Here is a 20,754-nt window from a genome sequence, read left to right as displayed (position 1 = left end):
AATGTGTAAACGGGTTTATGGCTCCACAAACTGACCTAGACCTGCAATGGCAGGCACACACAGATACACCCATGCACCCTTACTGATGGGTGCATGTACACACGGGTGCACGGACACAGGCATGCACCCTTGTGCACACATGCGCAGGCACTGAAACACGCGTACATGGACATGCGCACACACTTCAGTCCACACAGGCATGCGGACACACAAATGCATGACCATGTGCGCACAGACGTGTGTGCACGGACAAGCAGACACACAAACTCGCATGGACACGGATGCACACTGCTAGGACACCCTAAACAGAGCGACCCCACCATCGCCAGGAGTGAGTGTTACCGATTCTCGGGACTTGAGCCATCAATCAACTAATGCAGTGTGTGAGAGATGGCTCGCAAGAGTTCTTTCGGGACCAAGGGCATTGTAAGTACAATAAATAGTTCTCCAATTGGAAAAAAAAGGTTCCTTCTTTGGATTTGGGAAAGACTGGAGTCTGTCGTTTCTTTCTGGGTCTAACGAGGTAGAAGTTTGTATCCCACTCAATGCGTCCGTAGCACAAACATTCAGCACATTTACACGAGTTTGGCGACAAGGTGACAATGGAACAGCTGAGGGTGTCCTCAAGCAGAAGCAAAAAGTGTGGAAGAAATACAAGCGAGGCTAATATTTTATTTAATCGACATAATAACACATAATAACATTACAGGTGTTAACAGATATGTGCTGAAATATATAAAAGAAAAAAACTAAAAAGCTAAACTCCTAACCCCCCCCCCCAAATCTAATCCTATAACTAAAATACATAATAACCTTACTGTATATTGATTTGGGTTGAGTTGGATTACATCAGATGACACTCAAGGATCCCAAAAATATTGTTAAATTATTATTCATTCAGGAAGATTTTAAAAAATTATAATTTTAATATAATTCTCACATACGGGCCCTGAATTGTAGAAATAAGGAATATTTACCCTTTAAATTATGTAATTTTTTCTAAAGGAATACAACTTGGCATCTCAAAATGCCATCTTTCTAATGTTAATGAGACATCTGATTTCCAGGTAACAGCAATACATTTCCTTGCTATTACTAAGGGGAACGTAACAAATTTTAATTGAGAATCTGACACCAGTAATTTAGGAGTAATACTTTCAAGATTTCCAAACTACAATAATTCAGGATTTAACAGAAAAGTCACACCAGTTATTAGTTGTAAAAATTGACTAACAGAAACCTTCACACAAGAACTTGTAGAATGATAAAAGGTTCCAAATTTTTTTCCCACTTCTAACACATTGGTCCGATAAATTCAATCTCCATCTACTCAATTTCTGAGGAATAACACACAATTGATGGAGAAAATTATAGTGTTAGGACATAACTTCTTTACATAGATTTTGCCAGACCTCTTGATCTGTTATCGTGTCTAGATCTTGTTCCCATCTTCCTTTTGTATTAAACAAACCTGCTTTAGGTGTTTGTTCTTGTAACAAAATATTAGCTATTGAAATAAATATTTTAGTCATTCCATCAACTATAATTTGATCCAAATTTGAAAGATCTTTTAAAACTATATCAGATCCTAATTTCTTTCTTAGCTGAAAATAACACAATAACATTGAGGAATATCACATTTGATTTTTAATTGATCAAAAACCATCCATTATTCACATAACAATCTCCCAATTTTGAAATTCCTTTATTGTTCCAATTATTTTTAAAAAATTACCTTTTGAAAAAATTAATAAAGGATTAATTAATGGTGTTTTTAACAAAAGAAGGTTTCCATCAATTTCTAACAACTTTATTCCAGATATTAAGCAAATGTTTTAGTATCAGAGCATCTTTATCTGTTGTAATTAATTTTAGCTCCCATTTATAAATAAACTCCTCTGGTATAATTTCTCCTATCATATTTAATTCAATTTCCACGCAGGATGGTTTAATTTTTACAAACAGGGAGACAAAATCTTAATTGTGTTGCCTTATAATGATCTTTAAAATTAGGAAGTTGTCATCCCCTCTTGCTCGTATTTCCATGTTAACTTGTTTAATGACTTTCTTACCATTTTCTCTTTCAAAAGAAATTTCCTAACTTGTTTATTTAAATCTTGAAAAATTTTTTGGAGTATAGAAATGGTAAAGTTTGAAATAAATATTGAATTCTTGGAAAAAATATTAATTTTAATACAATTAACGTGATAGACAAATTTACCCATTTCTTTAAAGCTTCATCTATCTACTTAAATATTAGAATATAATTTAATTTATATAAATTTTTCAAATTATTATCAATACGTATACCTAAATATTTAATCTTATCTGTCCATTTAAATTGAACTTCATGTTGACATTGTAAATAATCTCCTTGTACCAATTCCATTACTTCACTTTTATCCCAGTTTATTTTATACCCTGAGATTCTCCCATATTCTAACAACTGACTATAAAGTCTGGGTAATGATAATTATGGTCGAGTTAAATAAACTAATACATCATCAGCCAATAAATCAGACTGAACATAAGATTAGTTTATTTCAAAGCCTTTGAACTGTTGGTCATCTCGAATTTTTTGTGCAAGTGGCTCTATAGCTAAAGCAAACAAAGCTGGTGATAAAGGACCTCCCTGTCTTGTAGATCTGGTTAAATTAGAAGATTGAGACATCTGTCCATTTGTTATTACCTAAGCTTTAGGATTTATATATAATGCCTTAACCCAATTTATAAAGTTTACTCAAACCCAAATTTACTCAAAACCTTAAAGAAAAAAAAATCCATTCTAACATATCAAAAGTTTTTATGCATCTAAAGCTACTACAACACTCAAATATCTTTTCTTCTGCGCTAAATGGATTATGCTTAATAACCTTACTATATTTTCCAAAGTTTGTCTATTTTTAACAAAACCATCTGGTCCATATTTATCAGTTCAGGAAGATACTCATTAATCTTATTGGCTAATTGACCAACCGGCAGAGAAAATGTCAGCTGGGACTCCAGCCATTGTAGGAGGTGAGCCTGAAGTTGATTCAAATTCGGCAAATACTTTAATGAGCTCTATCACTGAGTTCCCATTTGACCCAGGGTCAAGCACATTTGAAACTTGGTTCAAAAAGTCTGAAGACTTATTTGCAGTCAACTTTGCCAAGTGTCTAAAGCGATAGAATCAGTATGGGTCAAATTAAGAAATGCCAAGGATAAAAAGATTATATAAGTAGTTATATACAGGCCCCCAAACAGCAGCCGGGAAGAGGACTAGAGGATGCAGATAGAAATACAAAAGGCATGCCACAAAGATAATATCAAATTAATTATGGGAGATTTTAATATGGCAGGGAATTGGGAATGACAGGAATTTACTGGATCCCAGGAGAGTGAGTTTGTAGAAAACCTAAGAGATGGATTTTTTGAACAGTTTGTTGAAAAGCCCACCAGGGGATCAGCAGTTCTCGATTGAGTCATGTGCAATGAACCTGAAGCCATTAGGGAGTTCAAGGTCTTAGAACCTCCAGGAAGCAGTGATCACAACATGGTCGAATTCAATTTCAAATTTGAGAAGGAAAAAAGGGTTATCGGATGTATCAATTTTTCAGTGGAATAAAGGATTACGGTGGTATGAGGAAAGAGCTGGCCCAAGTCGACTGGAAAGCAGACTAGTAGGAGGAACAGAGCAGGATTGGAAGTTATTTTTGCAAATGATAAAAGGCATGCAGGATAGATATATTCCTTGAAAAAGGAAAGTAGTCAAAGGAAAGATGGGACCAATGTGGCGAACAAAAGAAGTGAAGGCCGAGATAAAAGCAAAGGGGAGGGTATGGAAGGAAGCTCAAACTAGTGGGGAATCGGAGGGCTGGGATTCCTTTAGAAACTTACAGAAAGAAATAAAGTCACAAGGGAAGAAGAGATGAGTTATGAAAGGAGATTGGTAAACAATATAGAAAAAGTGTTTTAAAATATATAAAGGATAAAAGAGAGACACATGTGGACATAGGACCGATAGAAAACGATGCTGGGGAAATTATGTTGGGTAAGAAAGAAATATGGCAGAAAAATTAAATGAATATTTTACGTCTGTATGCACTGTGGAAGACATTAGTAATATCCATGACAGACACAGGCTGTCGAGATGGAGATTACTAGAGAAATTGTGCGAGGTAAATTGAAGGGATTAAAGACAGATAAATCTCCTGGACAGGACAAGGTACACCCGTGGGTTTTGAAAGAGGTAGGTTTGGAGATTGTAGATCCATTGGTGACAATCTTCCAGAAATCAATAGTCTCTGGAGTGATTCCAGGGGATTGGAAGGTTGCAAATGTGGTTCCTCTGTACAGGAAAGATGGGAAACATAAAAAGAGAACTATAGACCTACAAGTCTGACGTCGGGGGTGGGGAAGATATTAGAGTCAAGGATGAAGTTATAAACTACCTGGAAATGCACGACAGGATAGGTCCTAGTCAGCATGGTTTTTTAAAGGGTAGATCCTGCCTGACCAACCTATTAGAGTTTTTTGAAGAAATCTCAGGTAGGATAGACAGTGGTTGTTATATATTTGGATTTTCAAAAGGCTTTCAATAAGGTGCCGCATGTTAGGCTGCTAAATAAGATGAGAGTCCATGGAATTACAGGGATGCTATTAGACTGGATAGAAAACTGGTTGATAGGCAGAAAGCAAAGGGTTGAAATTAAGGGATCCTGTTCAGATGTTCCGCAGGGGTCGGTCGGTCTTAGGGCCGCTGCTGTTTACAATTTATATTAATGATTTGGATTGTGGACTAAATAATTTTGTGGTCAAATTTGCAGATGACACCAAGGTAGGTGGCGGAGCAGGAACTGTTGAAACGGTAAGATTGCAGTGGGACATAGAAAGATTGGGAGATTGGGAAAATATATGGCAGATGAGATACAATGTTGAGGTGTTCAGTTCTACATTTTGGCAGTGGAAATAAACAGGCAGATACTATCTGGATGGGGAGAGAATTCAATCCTCAGAGGTGCAAGGGAACCTGGGCGTCCTCATGCAGGGAAATCTAAAAGTTAATGCCCAGGTGGGATTGGTAGTGAAGAAGCCAAATGCTATGCTAGCATTCATTTCAAGAGGTACAGTGTTTAAGAGTACAGAGGTTTTAATGAGACTCTATGGGGCACTGGTGAGACCCCATTTAGAGAACTGTGTCCAGTTTTGGGCCCCCTATCTTAGAAAGAATGTGATGTTGTTGGAGAGGAGATTTACCAGGATGATTCCTAGAATGCAGGGCTGGCGTATGGGGAGCGTTTGGCAGCTCTTGGGTTGTATAACCATATAACAATTACAGCACGGAAACAGGCGAATTTGGCCCTTCTAGTCCACATTGATCCAAGTACCCAGCTCTAATCCCACTTACCAGCACTCTACCCATATCCCTCCATCCCCCTCCCATCCATATACTTATCCAACTCTTTCTTAAATGACAAAATTGACCCTGGCTCCACCACCTTTCCCGGAAGCCCATTCCACACAGTAACCACTCTCTGATTAAAGAAGTTCCCCCTCAGGTTACTCCTAAACCTTTGCCTGTCAACTCTCAACCCATGACCTCTTGTATCCATTTCTCCTACTCTCAATGGGAAAAGCCTTTCCACATCAACTCTATCCATCCTTCTCATTATCTTAAAAACCTCGATCAAATCCCCTCTCAGCCTTCTACGTTCCAAGGAATAAAGACCTAATTTGCTCAATCTCTCCTTGTATTCCAGATGCTGAAACCCAGGCAACATTTTTGTAAATCTTCTCTGCACTCTCTCGATCTTGTTAATATCCTTCCTATAAATCAGTGACCAGAAATGCACACAGTACTCTAAATTTGGCCTCACCAATGCCTCGTACAGTTTCACCAATGCCTTGTACAGTTTCACCAATGCCTTGTACAGTTTCACCAATGCCTCGTACAGTTTCACCAATGCCTTGTACAGTTTCACCATTGCCTTGTACAGTTTCACCAATGCCTCGTACAGTTTCACCAATGCCTTGTACAGTTTCACCAATGCCTTGTACTGTTGTACTCGTTGGAGTTTAGGAGAATGAAGCGGGGGGGGGGGGGGGTGGGGTCTCATAGAGACAGTTTGAATATTGAAAGGTTTTGACAGAGTGAATGCGGATAAGATGTTTTCCTTGATGGGCAAGTTGGGGACAAGGGGTCATAGTCTTAAAATTAGAAGTTATCCAATCAAAAAGAGAAAAGGAAGAACTTCTTTAGTCAGAGGTCGTGAGTCTGTGAAACTCACTGCCGCATAAAACAGTGGAGGCCAGATCACTGGGAGTATTTAAACAGGAAGTGGATAAGTATCTCATTTGTATCAGGGGATATGGGGAAAAGGTCATTGGAAGTAGGGGTGAGTTTAGTTTAGCGCATAGTCATGGAACAGACCCGATGGGCCTAGTGGCCTGCTTCTGTTCCTTTATCTTGTGAAGTTCAATGATATAACCATATAACAATTACAGCATGGAAACAGGCCATTATGGCCCTTCTAGTCCATGCCGAAACTGTTGCACTCTGCCCAAGGTGCAAGGAAAATGAGGCTGTTGTTGCAGAAGTTAGGCACTCAAGAACACGAGCTCTACACAAACTTTAATCTGCCAAACTTTCCCATGAGCTCAGCTTCAGGGAAACCCTAACCCTAACCCAACACAGGTTGGCAGAGATATTCAGTGAATAAACATCATTGAGCAAGATTCTGTATCAGGGCCTCAAAATGACTAAGAAAGATACTGAAGATTTTGTGATATACACGGGGATGGTTAATCGACAGTGTGAGCATTTTAAACTCCCTACGCTGACTGAAGACCAGTTTAAGTGTCCAGTCTATGTAGCGGGAATACAGTCGCACCAAGATGCTGACCACAGAACGTGTTTGTTAGTGAAGATTGAACAGGAGTCGGCTATGACTCTTCAAAGATGAACAGCTGAACGCCAACACTTAATTAATTTGAAACACGACAGCAAAATGGTGGAAGCGTCTCACCCATCTTCAAGTGGTTGTGTCCAGACAGTCAAGTCAGCAGACCCCGCTAGACAAAACAAAAGTGTGATGCGTCCAGCATCTGTTGGAACTGCAATGAGTGGCTGCCCGTACAGACGTCAAGGCTGCCTGGGGCATAAAGCAGAATATTGTAGAGCTGGAAGATGGAAAACAGCTAGTAAGTTCACTTCACCCTCAAAAGTGAAACCCACCAGAGCAGCTTTCAAGGTGGCAAATGCCAAATGCAGGAAATCTGTGAAACAGCATCCCAGTGAGGCTTCAAATCGACACAGGGTCTGACATTACCCTAATATCAAAGAAAACATGGAAATTGATTGGTCAGCCAGAGATCAGCCCGACGAAAAGCACGGCACGGTCCGCTTCCGGGGGTGGGGGGAGGAATCCTGGAGAGGTTCAGTTCAGTTGACTGTTCTGTCAGCTTAAATGGTGCAGAAGAAAATGGGACATATTATCTGGTGAAATGTCCTAACCTCGATCGCATGGGTCTTGACTGGATCGAAAGGTTGAACCTTCTGGACCGGCCACTCAACAATATTTGCCACAAGTTGCAAGCGGCACATATCCCATAAGCGGAAAATACCCCACTAAAGTTGCCATGCAACAATATTTTCCAAAGGCTTCAGGCAGTCCACTAAAATGAAGGTGAAACTCTGTCTTCTGCCAAATGTGAAACTGACTTTCGAGCCAAAACGACCTGTCCCATACACAGCACTGCAAGAAGTGGAACAAGAATTGGAATGGCTCCAACAAGAAGGAGAAATTGAACAAGTCAATCATAGGCTGCACCTATTGTGGTGGGTGAAAAAAATCAAATGGATCCATATGTCTGCCTGCCGATTTCTCAACTGGTCTGAATGCAGCATTGGACATCCATCAATACCCATGTCATTGCCTGATGATCTCCGCGAAGCTGAATGGTGGCAAATGCTTTGCAAAGGTCAACTGAGCAGAGGCTTATCTATAGGTGGAGGTTGATGACGAATCTAAGGAATCGCTGACCAACAACACACACTGTGGATTGATCAGATACACACTTCTACCATTTGGAGTGAAGACTGCTCTTTCAACAGATCATAGACACAATGGTGAATAATGCTTTGGGAGTTGCAGTGAACCTAGATGACATTCTGGAAATGGGAGCACGTGCTTGAGAATTGTTTGATCGTCTTGATTGCATTCTGTCCTGCATCAAAGACTACAATTTTCCAGTGTGTCCAGAAAAATGCATCTTTTTTATGAAGTCAAGGACTAAGAACATGGAGGACAGCCAGATCCACATTACACATACTATCAAGTGCATGTCTGCACCCACAGATGTGGCCATGCTACGGTCATTCCTGGGTCTTATCAGTCACTACAGTTCATTTTTCCCAGAGATGTATAAACTCCATGATCCACTCCACAAGTGCCTTACCATGGGTAGCCGATGAAAATGGACATCAAAATGTCAGGAGTCATTCAATCAAGTTAAGTCAATGCTAAACTCGAACCTTCTTCTGACGCATTACGATCCAAAGTTGGACATTGCCGTAGCTTCAGATGCATCACAGTCCGGGGTGGGTACAGTCATTTCTCACATATTCCCAGATGGGAATCAAAAGGCCACAGTACACGCAGCCCACTCTCTAACAGCAGCAGAGCATGACTATGGACAAATTGAAAAGTAAGCTCCAGTTTTTGCGGTGAAGAAATTTCATAAAATGCTCTATGGACGGCAATTCACTCTTCTGACAGATCACAAGCTACTCCTAGCAGTATTTGGTTCAAAGAAAGGATTTCCAATTTACACGGCAGACTGTCTGCAAAGAGAGGCAACTACGCTATTTGGTTATGTCTTCAAAATTAAATACCCGCTGACCTGAAGTATCGGGCAAGCTGATGCATTGCCGTAACACATTATTGAGCAGGAAACTGAGCCAGAAGATATTCTTGTCACGGAACTCTCTGTGCAGGGTCTCTGTCAACCAGGTATTCAAAGATGTTATTATCTGTCACAGTAAAAAGAGTCAGACAAGCAATGAGCGAAGATGACCTCCTACAAGAGATAATGCGTTATCAACCTTCAGGGTGGCCAAAAACCTGTCCACGAATGGAAATCCAGCCATTCTTCAAAAGATGAGAATCATTGCCAATCACTAATGGCTGTCTTTTGTTTGCAGAAATGATTGTGATTCCAAAGCTCTGCAATCAACAATCCTCAAACAGTTTCACAGTGGACATCCTGGAACGAATTGAAAGAAAGCACTTGACAAAGCTACGTTTATTGGTCTCTGATGGATGATTAGATTGAATAACTGACATGGTCCATGTATCCGATGTGCCTCAGCTACAAAATTCACTGTTAAGATGAATTCCTGGCCTCAACCAAGCAGGCCATGGAATCGTCTTCATATTAACTCTGCAGGACCAATTAATGGGGAGTACTACTTAATCGTAGTGGACGCAAACTCCAAATGGCCTGAGATCATCAAAGTAGCCCAACCAACTGCATCGGCTACCATCTGGAACTCAGGGCCTTATTCAATCGTTTTCATTCTCTTGTAACATTAGTTTCAGACAACGGGACACAATTCACTGCAGCCGGCTCCGATTATTTTGCAAGAAATGTGACATCACACATATTCACTCACCTCCATATCATCTTCAGTCCAATGATCAAGCAGAATGTTTTGTGGATACATTCAAATGAGCTCTGAACATTGCGGTTAAATTACAGGATCACTCCAAACCCACCAACTCCAGGGGGCACTTCACCTCCTGAAAACCTCTTTGGTAGGAAAATACAAGCACCACATGATGTCATATTTCCACAAAGACAAGAATTTGGACCGAGAGATTATGAAATGGAACGACCTTCCAATTGCTGGCATGTATCCAAAGAAAGCATGTTTCATGATACTCAATGTGTGTTGGTGTGGAAATACAGAGATAAGTCAGATGTACAGCAGCTGGGAGAATCCTAAAGGAAAATTGGAGATGTTCTCTACCATGTACAAGTTAGACCAGACAGATGGACCAGACGTGACAACCAGTTGCGACCAACAGATTGCAACCTGCTGAAACAACTCCTGTGCAACTCCGCCTGGATCCCTGTTGGATACATTTGAATTTCAGAAACCATTGAACCCCCAATCACACCCATCACCCACAAACGAGCCTCTACATCACTGGAACCGGTAAGGAAGTCTCAGAGTTTGGAGACCAGTGAAGACCTTCCAAGTGGATCCCAGACTCCTCATATGGAGTAACCAGCTCAAAGGAAGAGGTGCTAAGACGCCCTAAACAGAGCAACACCACCACAGCCAGGAGTGGGTGTTACCAGATCTCGGGTCTTGAGCCATCAATCAACTAATCCAGTCACACACGTGTGTGTGTGTGTGTGTGTGTGTGTGTGTGTGTGTGTGTGTGTGTGTGTGTGTGTGTGTGTGTGTGTGTGTGAGAGAGAGGCCTCATGAGAATTCCCTCGCGACCAAGGGCATGTAAATACTATAGTTCTATAATTGTAAATAGAAGGGTTCGTTCTTTGCATTTGGTGTTGGTCGTTTCTCTCTGGGTCTAACAAGGTGGAAGCTTGTATTCCACAGAACATGTACACAGCACAAACATTTGGCACATTTACAAAATTCATACACGCGGACACTTGCATCCTCACACCCATGCATGTGCACAGACACATGTATTCACACACGTGCGCACTGACACATAGATGCACATCCAATGCTGGATACGAACACACACCTCCTCAGACCCATGCATAAACACACCCATGCACACACTTGCGCACGTTCTCTGGTATTTGCTATTCATGCCCTGGGAAACAGGCACTGGCCATCCACCCAAATCTTGGTGTTATGGATATCCCTCTAGGTTGAAGATGTTGATCCCAGAGGGAAGATGCGTGTGCGTATATTTGTTTAACGTGTACTTGATGTTTCACTCCAAGAAGGACATGATACTTCACAAATCAGCCAACTAGTTATAATGGCGTGGAAACCACGACGACAGGAGCTGATGGATTTGTTGCAGCCTTCGCCCACCTTCACAGCTGTTGAGTTCAGAGTAATTTCATCTGCCTGTTCCACCGTTGAGGACTTGGTTGGGTTGTTCTTTGTCAGGGACTTCATCCTTGACCTTACCACCAAGAACATAGCTCCAGATGGTATCACTCTCGGGATTTCTGGGCCATACAAGTTTCTCCACCACGGAGAAGCATAATCTTGTAGACCTCTATTATCTCCTTTCGTCGCTCTAAAGAGGAAAGTCTCAGCCCTGCTAATCTTGCTTCATAGGATATGTTTCCCAATCCAGGCAACATCCTGGTAAATCTCCCCTGCACCCACATCCTTCCTGTAGTCAGGTGACCAGAAATGACCTGAACCTACCCCAGTAATCTCTTTCACACTGATGCGAGGATGGTCGTTGAGTTTAAACATTGGACACCCCTACACTTTGACCCCAGGAAGCCTTGAACCGCCGCCCATCCACTGGAAACCCTGTGCCCTCTGACCCCGTAAACCCTCCACTCTCCGACCCTGTGAAACCCACGCTCTCCAACCTTTGAACCCCGCCTCCGTGCACCCATGATGCCAGCCCTCGCGTATGTTGGGTGAGAGACTCACCTTTCTCCAGGTAGTTTGTCCGCTTGAAGTACTGCACGAGCAGGTAGCCTGGCAGCAGTATGGTGGCGTAGCCAGCCAGGTTAATGACCAGACGGAACACCCAGAAATCAGACCATGCCTCGTCTGGCTGTGCTACCTCAGCCCTGACCAGAGACACCATCATCAAGATGGACAGCAAGGTGCTGAAACACAGAGTGCATTAGGTTAGTCTCTCCTCCCCTGGGGTCAGATCCCACCCCCATCCCTTCCTCCTAGGTTAGCCCCTCCCCCTGGCCTCCTCCTCTCCTGGGATCATACCCTCCACCCCCTCACATCCTCCAACCCCCTTATGAACCACCCATCCTTATCCTTTAAACCGACCCCCAGCCACACACAGAGATTGTCAATGCCATTGAGGGGACAGGGTTCCTGCAGTTATCTGGGTGAGCAAAGGGGCAGGTCAGGAGCAGAGATTGGTGGGTTGGACGGGTTCAGGAGTAGCCCGGTCTCCCTCTCCCCATGTTCAGTAGCCCTGTTCCTCTCTCTCCCCCCCCCCATCCCCCCCACCCCATGTTCATAAGATTAAGTGGAGCTTATATAATGTGGTCAGCCAGCAGAGACAATTGCTAGTACCAGAGAAAATCAGGTAACGAATGCCCTCTCCTCTTTCACTCCTGCACTTTCCCTGCCCCCACTTTTTTGTCCTCTTTCCCACCATTCTCATCCCCCCTCTCTTAAGATTCAACCCTGGTGCCTTCCTCCCTTGGCCATCTCTTTTGTTCCATCCATTCTCTCCTTACTCCAACCTTCTCACATTCCAACACTGACAGCCTTTGTCTTGAGAGTAAGCATGCCACGCCTTGCCACGCATGCAACTGCTGAAACAGGTCAATAGGACCCAAAAGTCGAAGGCGGTTCATGTTTTGCGTCTGAGGCCTTCCTCTGCCTGATCAGTTTGTTTTTCTTGCTTCTCTTCCCTTGTCTATCTCGTACCGATCGCCTGGTTTACCAAACCCACACAACCCCTACCCCCTTCCACGGGCTTCTCCTCCACATCCCCAGTCTTGACGAAGGATTCAGGCCAAAAACATGCTGAGCTCCTCCACCCAATTTCACCTCTAACACCTCCTCCCCCTTCCTGCCTTCGCCTTTCTCTCTTCCTTCCCCTACCCCAGTTCCCTCTCATATTGCATTTCTCCCCTTACCCACATACCCATAACCCTCTCACCCCCATTCCCTCCACCCCTCACCCCCCCAAAGCCCCTCCCACACCACCCCTCACAACCCCACCCTCCCCTTACCTACACCACCCCTCCTCACCCTCACCAACCCCTCACCCCTCAACCTCCTCAAAACCACCCTCCCCTCCCCCACCCTCATCCCCCTCCCCACCCCTCCACCACCCTCATCCCCCTCCCCTCCCCCCTCATCCCACCCCCTCCCCACCACCAACCCTCACCCTCATCCCACCCCCACCACTCCACCCCCCTCATCCCCTCCCCTCATCCCACCCCCTCCACTACACCACCCTCATCGCCCTCCCCTACACCACCCCTCCCCTCATCGCCCTCCCCTCCACCCCCACCACCCCCCTCCCCTCCACCCCCACCACCCCCCTCCCCTCCACCCACCCCCTCCCCCTCATCCCACCCCCTCCCCCTCATCCCACCCCCTCCCCCTCATCCCACCCCCACCCCCTCCCCCTCATCCCACCCCTCCCCCTCATCCCACCCCCTCCCCCTCATCCCACCCCCTCCACTACACCACCCTCATCGCCCTCCCCTACACCACCCCTCCCCTCATCGCCCTCCCCTCCACCCCCACCACCCCCCTCCCCTCATCCCACCCCCTCCCCTCCCCCTATCTCACCCCCTCCCCTCCACCCACCCCCTCCCCCTCCACCCACCCCCTCCCCCTCCTCCCACCCCCTCCCCCTCCTCCCACCCCCTCCCCCTCATCCCACCCCCTCCCCCTCATCCCACCCCCTCCCCCTCATCCCACCCCCTCCCCCTCATCCCACCCCCTCCCCCTCATCCCACCCCCTCCCCCTCATCCCACCCCCTCCCCCTCATCCCACCCCCTCCCATCCCCCTATCTCACCCCCTCCCCTCCACCAACCCTCACCCTCATCCCACCCCCTCCTCTCCACCCCCCTCATCCCACCCCCTCCCCCTCATCCCACCCCCTCCCCCTCATCCCACCCCCTCCCCCTCATCCCACCCCCTCCCATCCCCCTATCTCACCCCCTCCCCTCCACCAACCCTCACCCTCATCCCACCCCCTCCTCTCCACCCCCCTCATCCCACCCCCTCCCCCTCATCCCACCCCCTCCCCCTCATCCCACCCCCTCCCCCTCATCCCACCCCCTCCCCCTCATCCCACCCCCTCCCCCTCATCCCACCCCCTCCCCCTCATCCCACCCCCTCCCCCTCATCCCACCCCCTCCCATCCCCCTATCTCACCCCCTCCCCTCCACCAACCCTCACCCTCATCCCACCCCCTCCTCTCCACCCCCCTCATCCCACCCCCTCCCCCTCATCCCACCCCCTCCCCCTCATCCCACCCCCTCCCCCTCATCCCACCCCCTCCCCCTCATCCCACCCCCTCCCCCTCATCCCACCCCCTCCCCCTCATCCCACCCCCTCCCATCCCCCTATCTCACCCCCTCCCCTCCACCAACCCTCACCCTCATCCCACCCCCTCCTCTCCACCCCCCTCATCCCACCCCCTCCCCCTCATCCCACCCCCTCCCCCTCATCCCACCCCCTCCCCCTCATCCCACCCCCTCCCCCTCATCCCACCCCCTCCCCCTCATCCCACCCCCTCCCCCTCATCCCACCCCCTCCCATCCCCCTATCTCACCCCCTCCCCTCCACCAACCCTCACCCTCATCCCACCCCCTCCTCTCCACCCCCCTCATCCCACCCCCTCCCCCTCATCCCACCCCCTCCCCCTCATCCCACCCCCTCCCCTCCACCAACCCTCACCCTCATCCCACCCCCTCACCCTCATCCCACCCCCTCCCCCTCATCCCACCCCCTCCCCTCCATCCCTCACCTCCGCCCCCGCTCCATGGTCCCGGCTCCGCTCCCTCAGTCTCGGCCCAGGCCTCGGCCCCGCCGCGGACCCACACTCAGGGCCAGCCGACCGCCTGCAGCATCCCTCCGAGTCACCGCCACGTCCCCCGGACGTCCGTGCAGCGCCCGCCCCGCCTCCAGGTGCGTCCGGGTGCCGACGACTCCGACCCGAAACCTCAGGCGGAGAGCGCAGCCTCCCTCACCGGATCCTCCGGCGGCCTGCAGCGCCCCCTGTCGCCGGAGAGGCGGTAGCGCAGCGCCGGAGAGGCGGTAGCGCCCCCTCCGCCCGGGAGGAACGAACACAGCGCCATCTCCGACGTGGATGCTTCATAGCCTGCAGAGTTTCTCCAGCTCCTTTGTGTCCTGCCCTCGACTCCAGCACCTGCAAATCTTCTTGTTTAATTTCATGAAAAGAGGGATTGTTCATTTTTTTTGTCCCAGCCCCTGTCATCAGACCTGTATTGGACCCCAAAACCCAGCAGCAACAGACATTCACCAAGACAAGTGGTTACTTAAACAAAAGTTTTTAATCAACCTTAAACATGAAAACAGAATCAAACTTTAACTTATCTCTATTAACTAACCCAACTTAACCCCCCTCTGATTCTAAGCGCACGTGTATGTGATGTATGTGTAAGTTCAGAAAGGTTCTTTGGTTCACAGTTCAATCTCACTTCTCATTCCTCCAAGTTCACTGGTTGCAGGCAATTCTTAGACTGTGCACAGAATTTAACATGTATAAAGTTCACCAGGCTTTGGTGCTCAAAAGGTAAATGTTTACTGCTCAGGAAGGTTCTTGTAGCATTTGCAGAGAGAGATTTATTGTTCCAGGATTGAGGTACCACCATCAGTCACCTCAATGTCTTGGTGATGAAACTTGCCCCATCAGGGTTCTCCAGATGATAACCTCTTTCTTTCAGGCTATCACAGAGTTCCTTTCTGTTCCACTTATTCAAAGAGGAACTTCAGACAGATACCAGTCCCAGCCATCCACTGCTCTGGAACTTTCTGTTTCCAACCAGCTCTTCCTGGCTTGTTTCAGCCTTGACTGTTCAATGTCACACACACTAGCTGAGAGGGCTTGTCTTCTCTCCCTCTCTCTCTCTCTCCAACTGAGACTGCCAGAAAGCCCACGTGACTCTCTCACTTGCAAAAACCCCACATTCTTCAGCCAACAGCAGGAGTTCTTCTCCTTGGTCAAGATGTTGGCTTAGGTAAACAAAGCCCAGGAGTGACCTTTCTGTGCACTCTGTCAAAACCCTTGAAAAGAGCTTCCAAAAGCCAGAGTGTCTCCACTCCATTCATTTCATGACATTTCAATTAGCACCTACTTGTGAAATGTGGATAAAAGTCTCCAAAGATCCTGCAATGTTCCTGAATATGAATTCTTACGTCTTTCAAATAAGATCTGTTTTAAAATGTGTGTATTTATGTAACCTACTTTTTTCTTTGGCTTGGCTTCACGGACGAAGATTTATGGAAGGGTAATGTCCACGTCAGCTGCAGGCTCGTTTGTGGCTGACAAGTCCGATGCGGGACAGGCAGACACGGTTGCAAATGAAAATTGGTTGGTTGGGGTTGGGTGTTGGGTTTTTCCTCCTTTGTCTTTTGTCAGTGAGGTGGGCTCTGCGGTCTTCTTCAAAGGAGGTTGCTGCCCGCCGAACTGTGAGGCGCCAAGATGCACGGTTTGAGGCGATATCAGCCCACTGGCGGTGGTCAATGTGGCAGGCACCAAGAGATTTCTTTAGGCAGTCCTTGTACCTTTTCTTTGGTGCACCTCTGTCACGGTGGCCAGTGGAGAGCTTGCCATATAACATGATCTTGGGAAGACGATGGTCCTCCATTCTGGAGACGTGACGCACCCAGCGCAGCTGGATCTTCAGCAGCGTGGACTCGATGCTGTCGACCTCTGCCATCTCGAGTACTTTGATGTTGGAGATGAAGTTGCTCCAATGAAGCTGAATTGATGGTGGTGGAGAGGAAGCCACGTTTGTGGAAGGCAGACATTTCAAATGATCTGGACTGGAAGACCTCATCTTGGGAACAGAGACAGGGGAGGGGGGGGGCGTGGCAAGATGGCGTAAGGAATAGACGTGCCTTCCAGCCCTCTCCCGACTCTTTGGTATTGTTTTGTCTTTAAATGCCCGTTAAAACCTTTAAGGTTAGATATAGTTAGAGCTGTTAAACTAGTTTCCAATGGTACAATTGTTGAAAAAAAGCAAGAAAAAACAGCAACAGATCATTAAGAAATTACATTTTCCGAAGATATCAGAGCCTACCTGTTTACAAGAAGCCAGGACTCAGCGTGGAATGGATCAAGGAGGAGAAGCACAGGAACCAGCAGCGGAGCTCCGTTCTTTGCCAGTAGGGCTCTTTAAAAATGGCGCCCGGCAGCCCTTAGAACAAAGGGCTAGCCGGGCGCGTGTATTGCAATCAACGCCCGCTATGAGTGCTGTTACAGAGCCTTTGACAGTTGAAACAGCTGGGAAGCCGCCAGCTGAAGACTTGCAGTTAAAGGGACGTCCACTGACTGATGTAGCGGTGGCGCTGCGAAGTGCACCACCTGAAATGAAGATTTCTACAGACTTTAATGTGTCGGAGATGCTTGACAGAATATGGCTTGGGGATAACCCTCGCCATCAACCTCCAGATATTACTGGGGAGGTTATGGCAGGGGTTTCTACATGAAGTCACACTGCAAGAAAAGCAGTTAAATTAAGGGAGGGAATACAAGATCCTTTGGCTATTCAGAAACAACAGGACCCTATTGTGTCTGAATCTACTTCAGTGGATAAGTTTCTTAAGAGTCTTGAATCTAAGTTAGCTGTTACATTGAAAGAATTCGCTAAAACTTTAGATCAACTTGATACTAAACTTAATACCTTGGTGGATATTAATACTCAACAGATGGCTGATTATGGAGCTTTTAAGCTTAAAACAAGTGAAAGACTTGATTTTTGTGACCAAGGTTTAGTTGAGGTACAAGATCAATTACAAGATGTCAATAAAACAATTGAAACTTTACAAATTCAGAATTAAAATTTAGTGAAAAAGGTTGATTATTTGGAGAATCAATCCAGACGGAATAATATAAAAATTGTTGGTTTACCAGAAGATATGGAAGGATCAGATCCAAGAAAATTTTTTACTTAGTGGATTCCACAAGTATTAGGACAAGATAAGTTCCCGGAAGGCTTAATACTGGAACGTGCTCATAGAGCTTTGAGAAGAAAGCCTCAGTTTGGACAAAAGCCACGACCTGTTTTGATTCGTTGTTTAAATTATTATGATAGAGAGACAATTTTGCGTGTGGCCATAAGAAATGCACAACAAAGAAGATCTCCTTTGATGGTTCAGAATAATCGTGTTTTTTTAAATCCGGATTTGAGTCAAGAAGTTATGTCTCAGCAACGTGAATTTAACTTTGTGAAAGAAGTGTTGTGGAAAAAAGGTTATAAAGCAACATTTAGATATCCTGCGGTATTGAAGATGTTTCAAGATGGTTACCAACCAACATTTTTTGATGATCCTAAGGAAGCCATGGATTTTGCTCAATCGTTACCAATTACACAATTTCAGGAAAGATGTAGTCCTCCATGGTCCCCAAAGAGAGTGGAGACACAAGATGGGAATCGAATTCCAAGGAGAAATGGAAATAATGGTGGTCGAAGTGATAAAGTTGATTAAAAAAATAATAATAAAAATAAGTTTTTTTTTTCTTTGAGAAAATTTTAAATAATGATGATAGTTTAAGTGAAACGTGAGTTGGGAGAGGGAGCTGGGTGGGCACTATTTTCCAGAAGTCATCAGCTATGTGTGAGTTATCTCACACCCAATATTTTGTGGGACATTTACCGCAATGAGCGGTTGACCCAGGAGGAGGTAGCAGTTGCCTCCTGCCTGTTTTTTTTTCTTATTAATTTTTGGATTGAGGAGTGAAGGTTTTTTTTTATTTAAAAATAAAAATTTTAAAATTTTTTTTTCTTTTTTTGTAGTTCTAGGAGGGGATAAGGGGAGGGGGTGTTTTTTTTTCTTTCTTTCCTTTTTTTCCTTCTCTTTTTTTTGTGTTTTTTTTAAGTAATGTTTAAATTTAAATTTGTTTTTTTTTAATATTTACGGTTTTAATAACTTTATTAAGCATGAGAAAGTATTTGATTGTTTTAAAAATTAAAAGTTGATGTGGTTTTTTTTGTAAAGTTTATTTAGTAGATAAGGAATATTTGAAATTTAAATGTGAATGGGATGGATAAGCTTTTTATTCTTTCTTTAAGGTGAAAGGAGCGGTAATTTTGCTGTATATTATTTTATTATTTTAGTTACAGAACGAAGGGAATAATGGCGAAAGTTATAAATTGAATTATACAATTCTTAATGAGGCTTGAATTTTGTTTGTGGTTTATGCTCCATTTGTTGAAGATATAGTTTTTGTTGTAGATGTGTTTTTATTATTTGAATATGTGAATTTTAAAGTAATGATTGGGGATATTTAAATGTGGTATTGGAACTTTTATTGGATAAGTATTCAAGAGTAAAAAGGAAAAATGGTGGAAGAGTACTAAAATTGAATTGTACAATGCTTTTTTTTTCAATTTTTTATTTTTCACACCATAAATCACATTAACCATGATACACACTTTTTTTCCTTTTCACACATATACAGTGCCATTTTCTCCCCCCCCTCCTCCCATCCCACCCTCCCTACCTCCCCCCTCCCGTCCATTTAAGGTACAAAATCTAGGATACATTAAACCAGTCAGACAATGTTGTCATTCAATAAAAATACACCAGAAATTCCACTGAGTCCATTCTTTTCATTTCCTTTTCCTTCCGTTAACTTAGGTAGTGATTGTCCCCGGTAGGTTTTCGCTATTGTGTTTATTATAAGGCTCCCATATTTGTTCGAATATTTCAATATTATTTCTTAAACTACATGTTATTTTTTCTAATGGAATACATTTATTCATTTCTATATACCATTGTTGTATTTTCAAATTATCTTCCGATTTCCAGGTTGACATAATACATTTTTTTGCTACGGCTAGAGCTATCTTAACAAATCTTTTTTGTGCATCCTCCAAATCAATTCCAAATTCTTTGTTTTTTATGTTACCTAAGAGGAAGATCTCTGGATTCTTTGGTATATTGTTTTCTGTAATTTTATTTAATATCTGATTTAGATCTTCCCAAAACTTTTCTACTTTCTCACATGTCCAGATTGCATGAATTGTTGTTCCCATTTCTTTTTTACATCGAAAACATCTATCAGATACTGTTGGGTCCCATTTATTTAACTTTTGAGGTGTAATGTATAGCCTGTGTATCCAGTTATATTGTATCATACGTAACCTCGTATTTATTGTATTTCTCATCGTTCCAGAGCATAACTTGTGCCATGTTTCCTTTTTTATCTTTATATTTAAATCTTGTTCCCATTTTTGTTTAGTTTTACCATTTGTTTCCTCATTCTCCTTTTCTTGCAGTTTAATATACATATTTGTTATAAATCTTTTGATTATCATTGTATCTGTAATCACATATTCAAAGTTACTTCCCTCTGGCAAACTCAAACTGCTTCCTAATTTATCCTTCAAGTAGGTTCTCAATTGGTAATATGCCAGCACTGTATCTTGAGTTATATTGTATTTATCTTTCATTTGTTCAAAGGATAATAATCTATTTCCTGAAAAACAATTTTCTATTCTTTTAATCCCTTTTTTCTCCCATTCTCTAAAGGAAAGGTTATCTATTGTAAAAGGGAGTAACTTGTTTTGCGTCAATGTTAGTTTTGGTAATTGATAATTTGTTTTATTTCTTTCTACATGAATCTTCTTCCAAATATTGAGTAGATGATGTAATACTGGAGAACTTCTATGTTGTACCAATTTTTCATCCCATTTATATAATATGTGTTCAGGTATCTTTTCCCCTATTTTATCTAATTCTAATCTGGTCCAATCTGGCTTTTCCCTTGTTTGATAAAAATATGATAGGTATCTTAATTGTGTGGCTCTATAATAATTTTTAAAGTTTGGCAGTTGTAAGCCTCCTTGTTTA

The 20,754-nt window shown here is 44.2% G+C and overlaps 1 protein-coding gene across 1 annotated transcript in view; it reads right to left on the bottom strand.

Moving 5' to 3' along the window:
- slc35b2 (solute carrier family 35 member B2) overlaps positions 1-14,932 on the bottom strand; it is a 28,762-nt gene extending 13,830 nt beyond the window's left edge. The window contains exons 1-2 of the mRNA XM_069887997.1: positions 14,681-14,932; positions 11,645-11,826 (exon numbers count right to left, since the gene is read on the bottom strand). Coding sequence (XP_069744098.1) covers positions 11,645-11,826; positions 14,681-14,697 — 199 coding nt within the window. The 5' untranslated portion in view covers positions 14,698-14,932. The remainder of the gene's footprint in view (positions 1-11,644; positions 11,827-14,680) is intronic.
- Positions 14,933-20,754: the final 5,822 nt, after the last annotated feature.

This window comes from Narcine bancroftii, chromosome 6 (assembly GCF_036971445.1).
Source record: "Narcine bancroftii isolate sNarBan1 chromosome 6, sNarBan1.hap1, whole genome shotgun sequence".
NCBI lineage: Eukaryota > Metazoa > Chordata > Chondrichthyes > Torpediniformes > Narcinidae > Narcine > Narcine bancroftii.
This window is presented reverse-complemented; position numbering and strand designations above follow the sequence as displayed.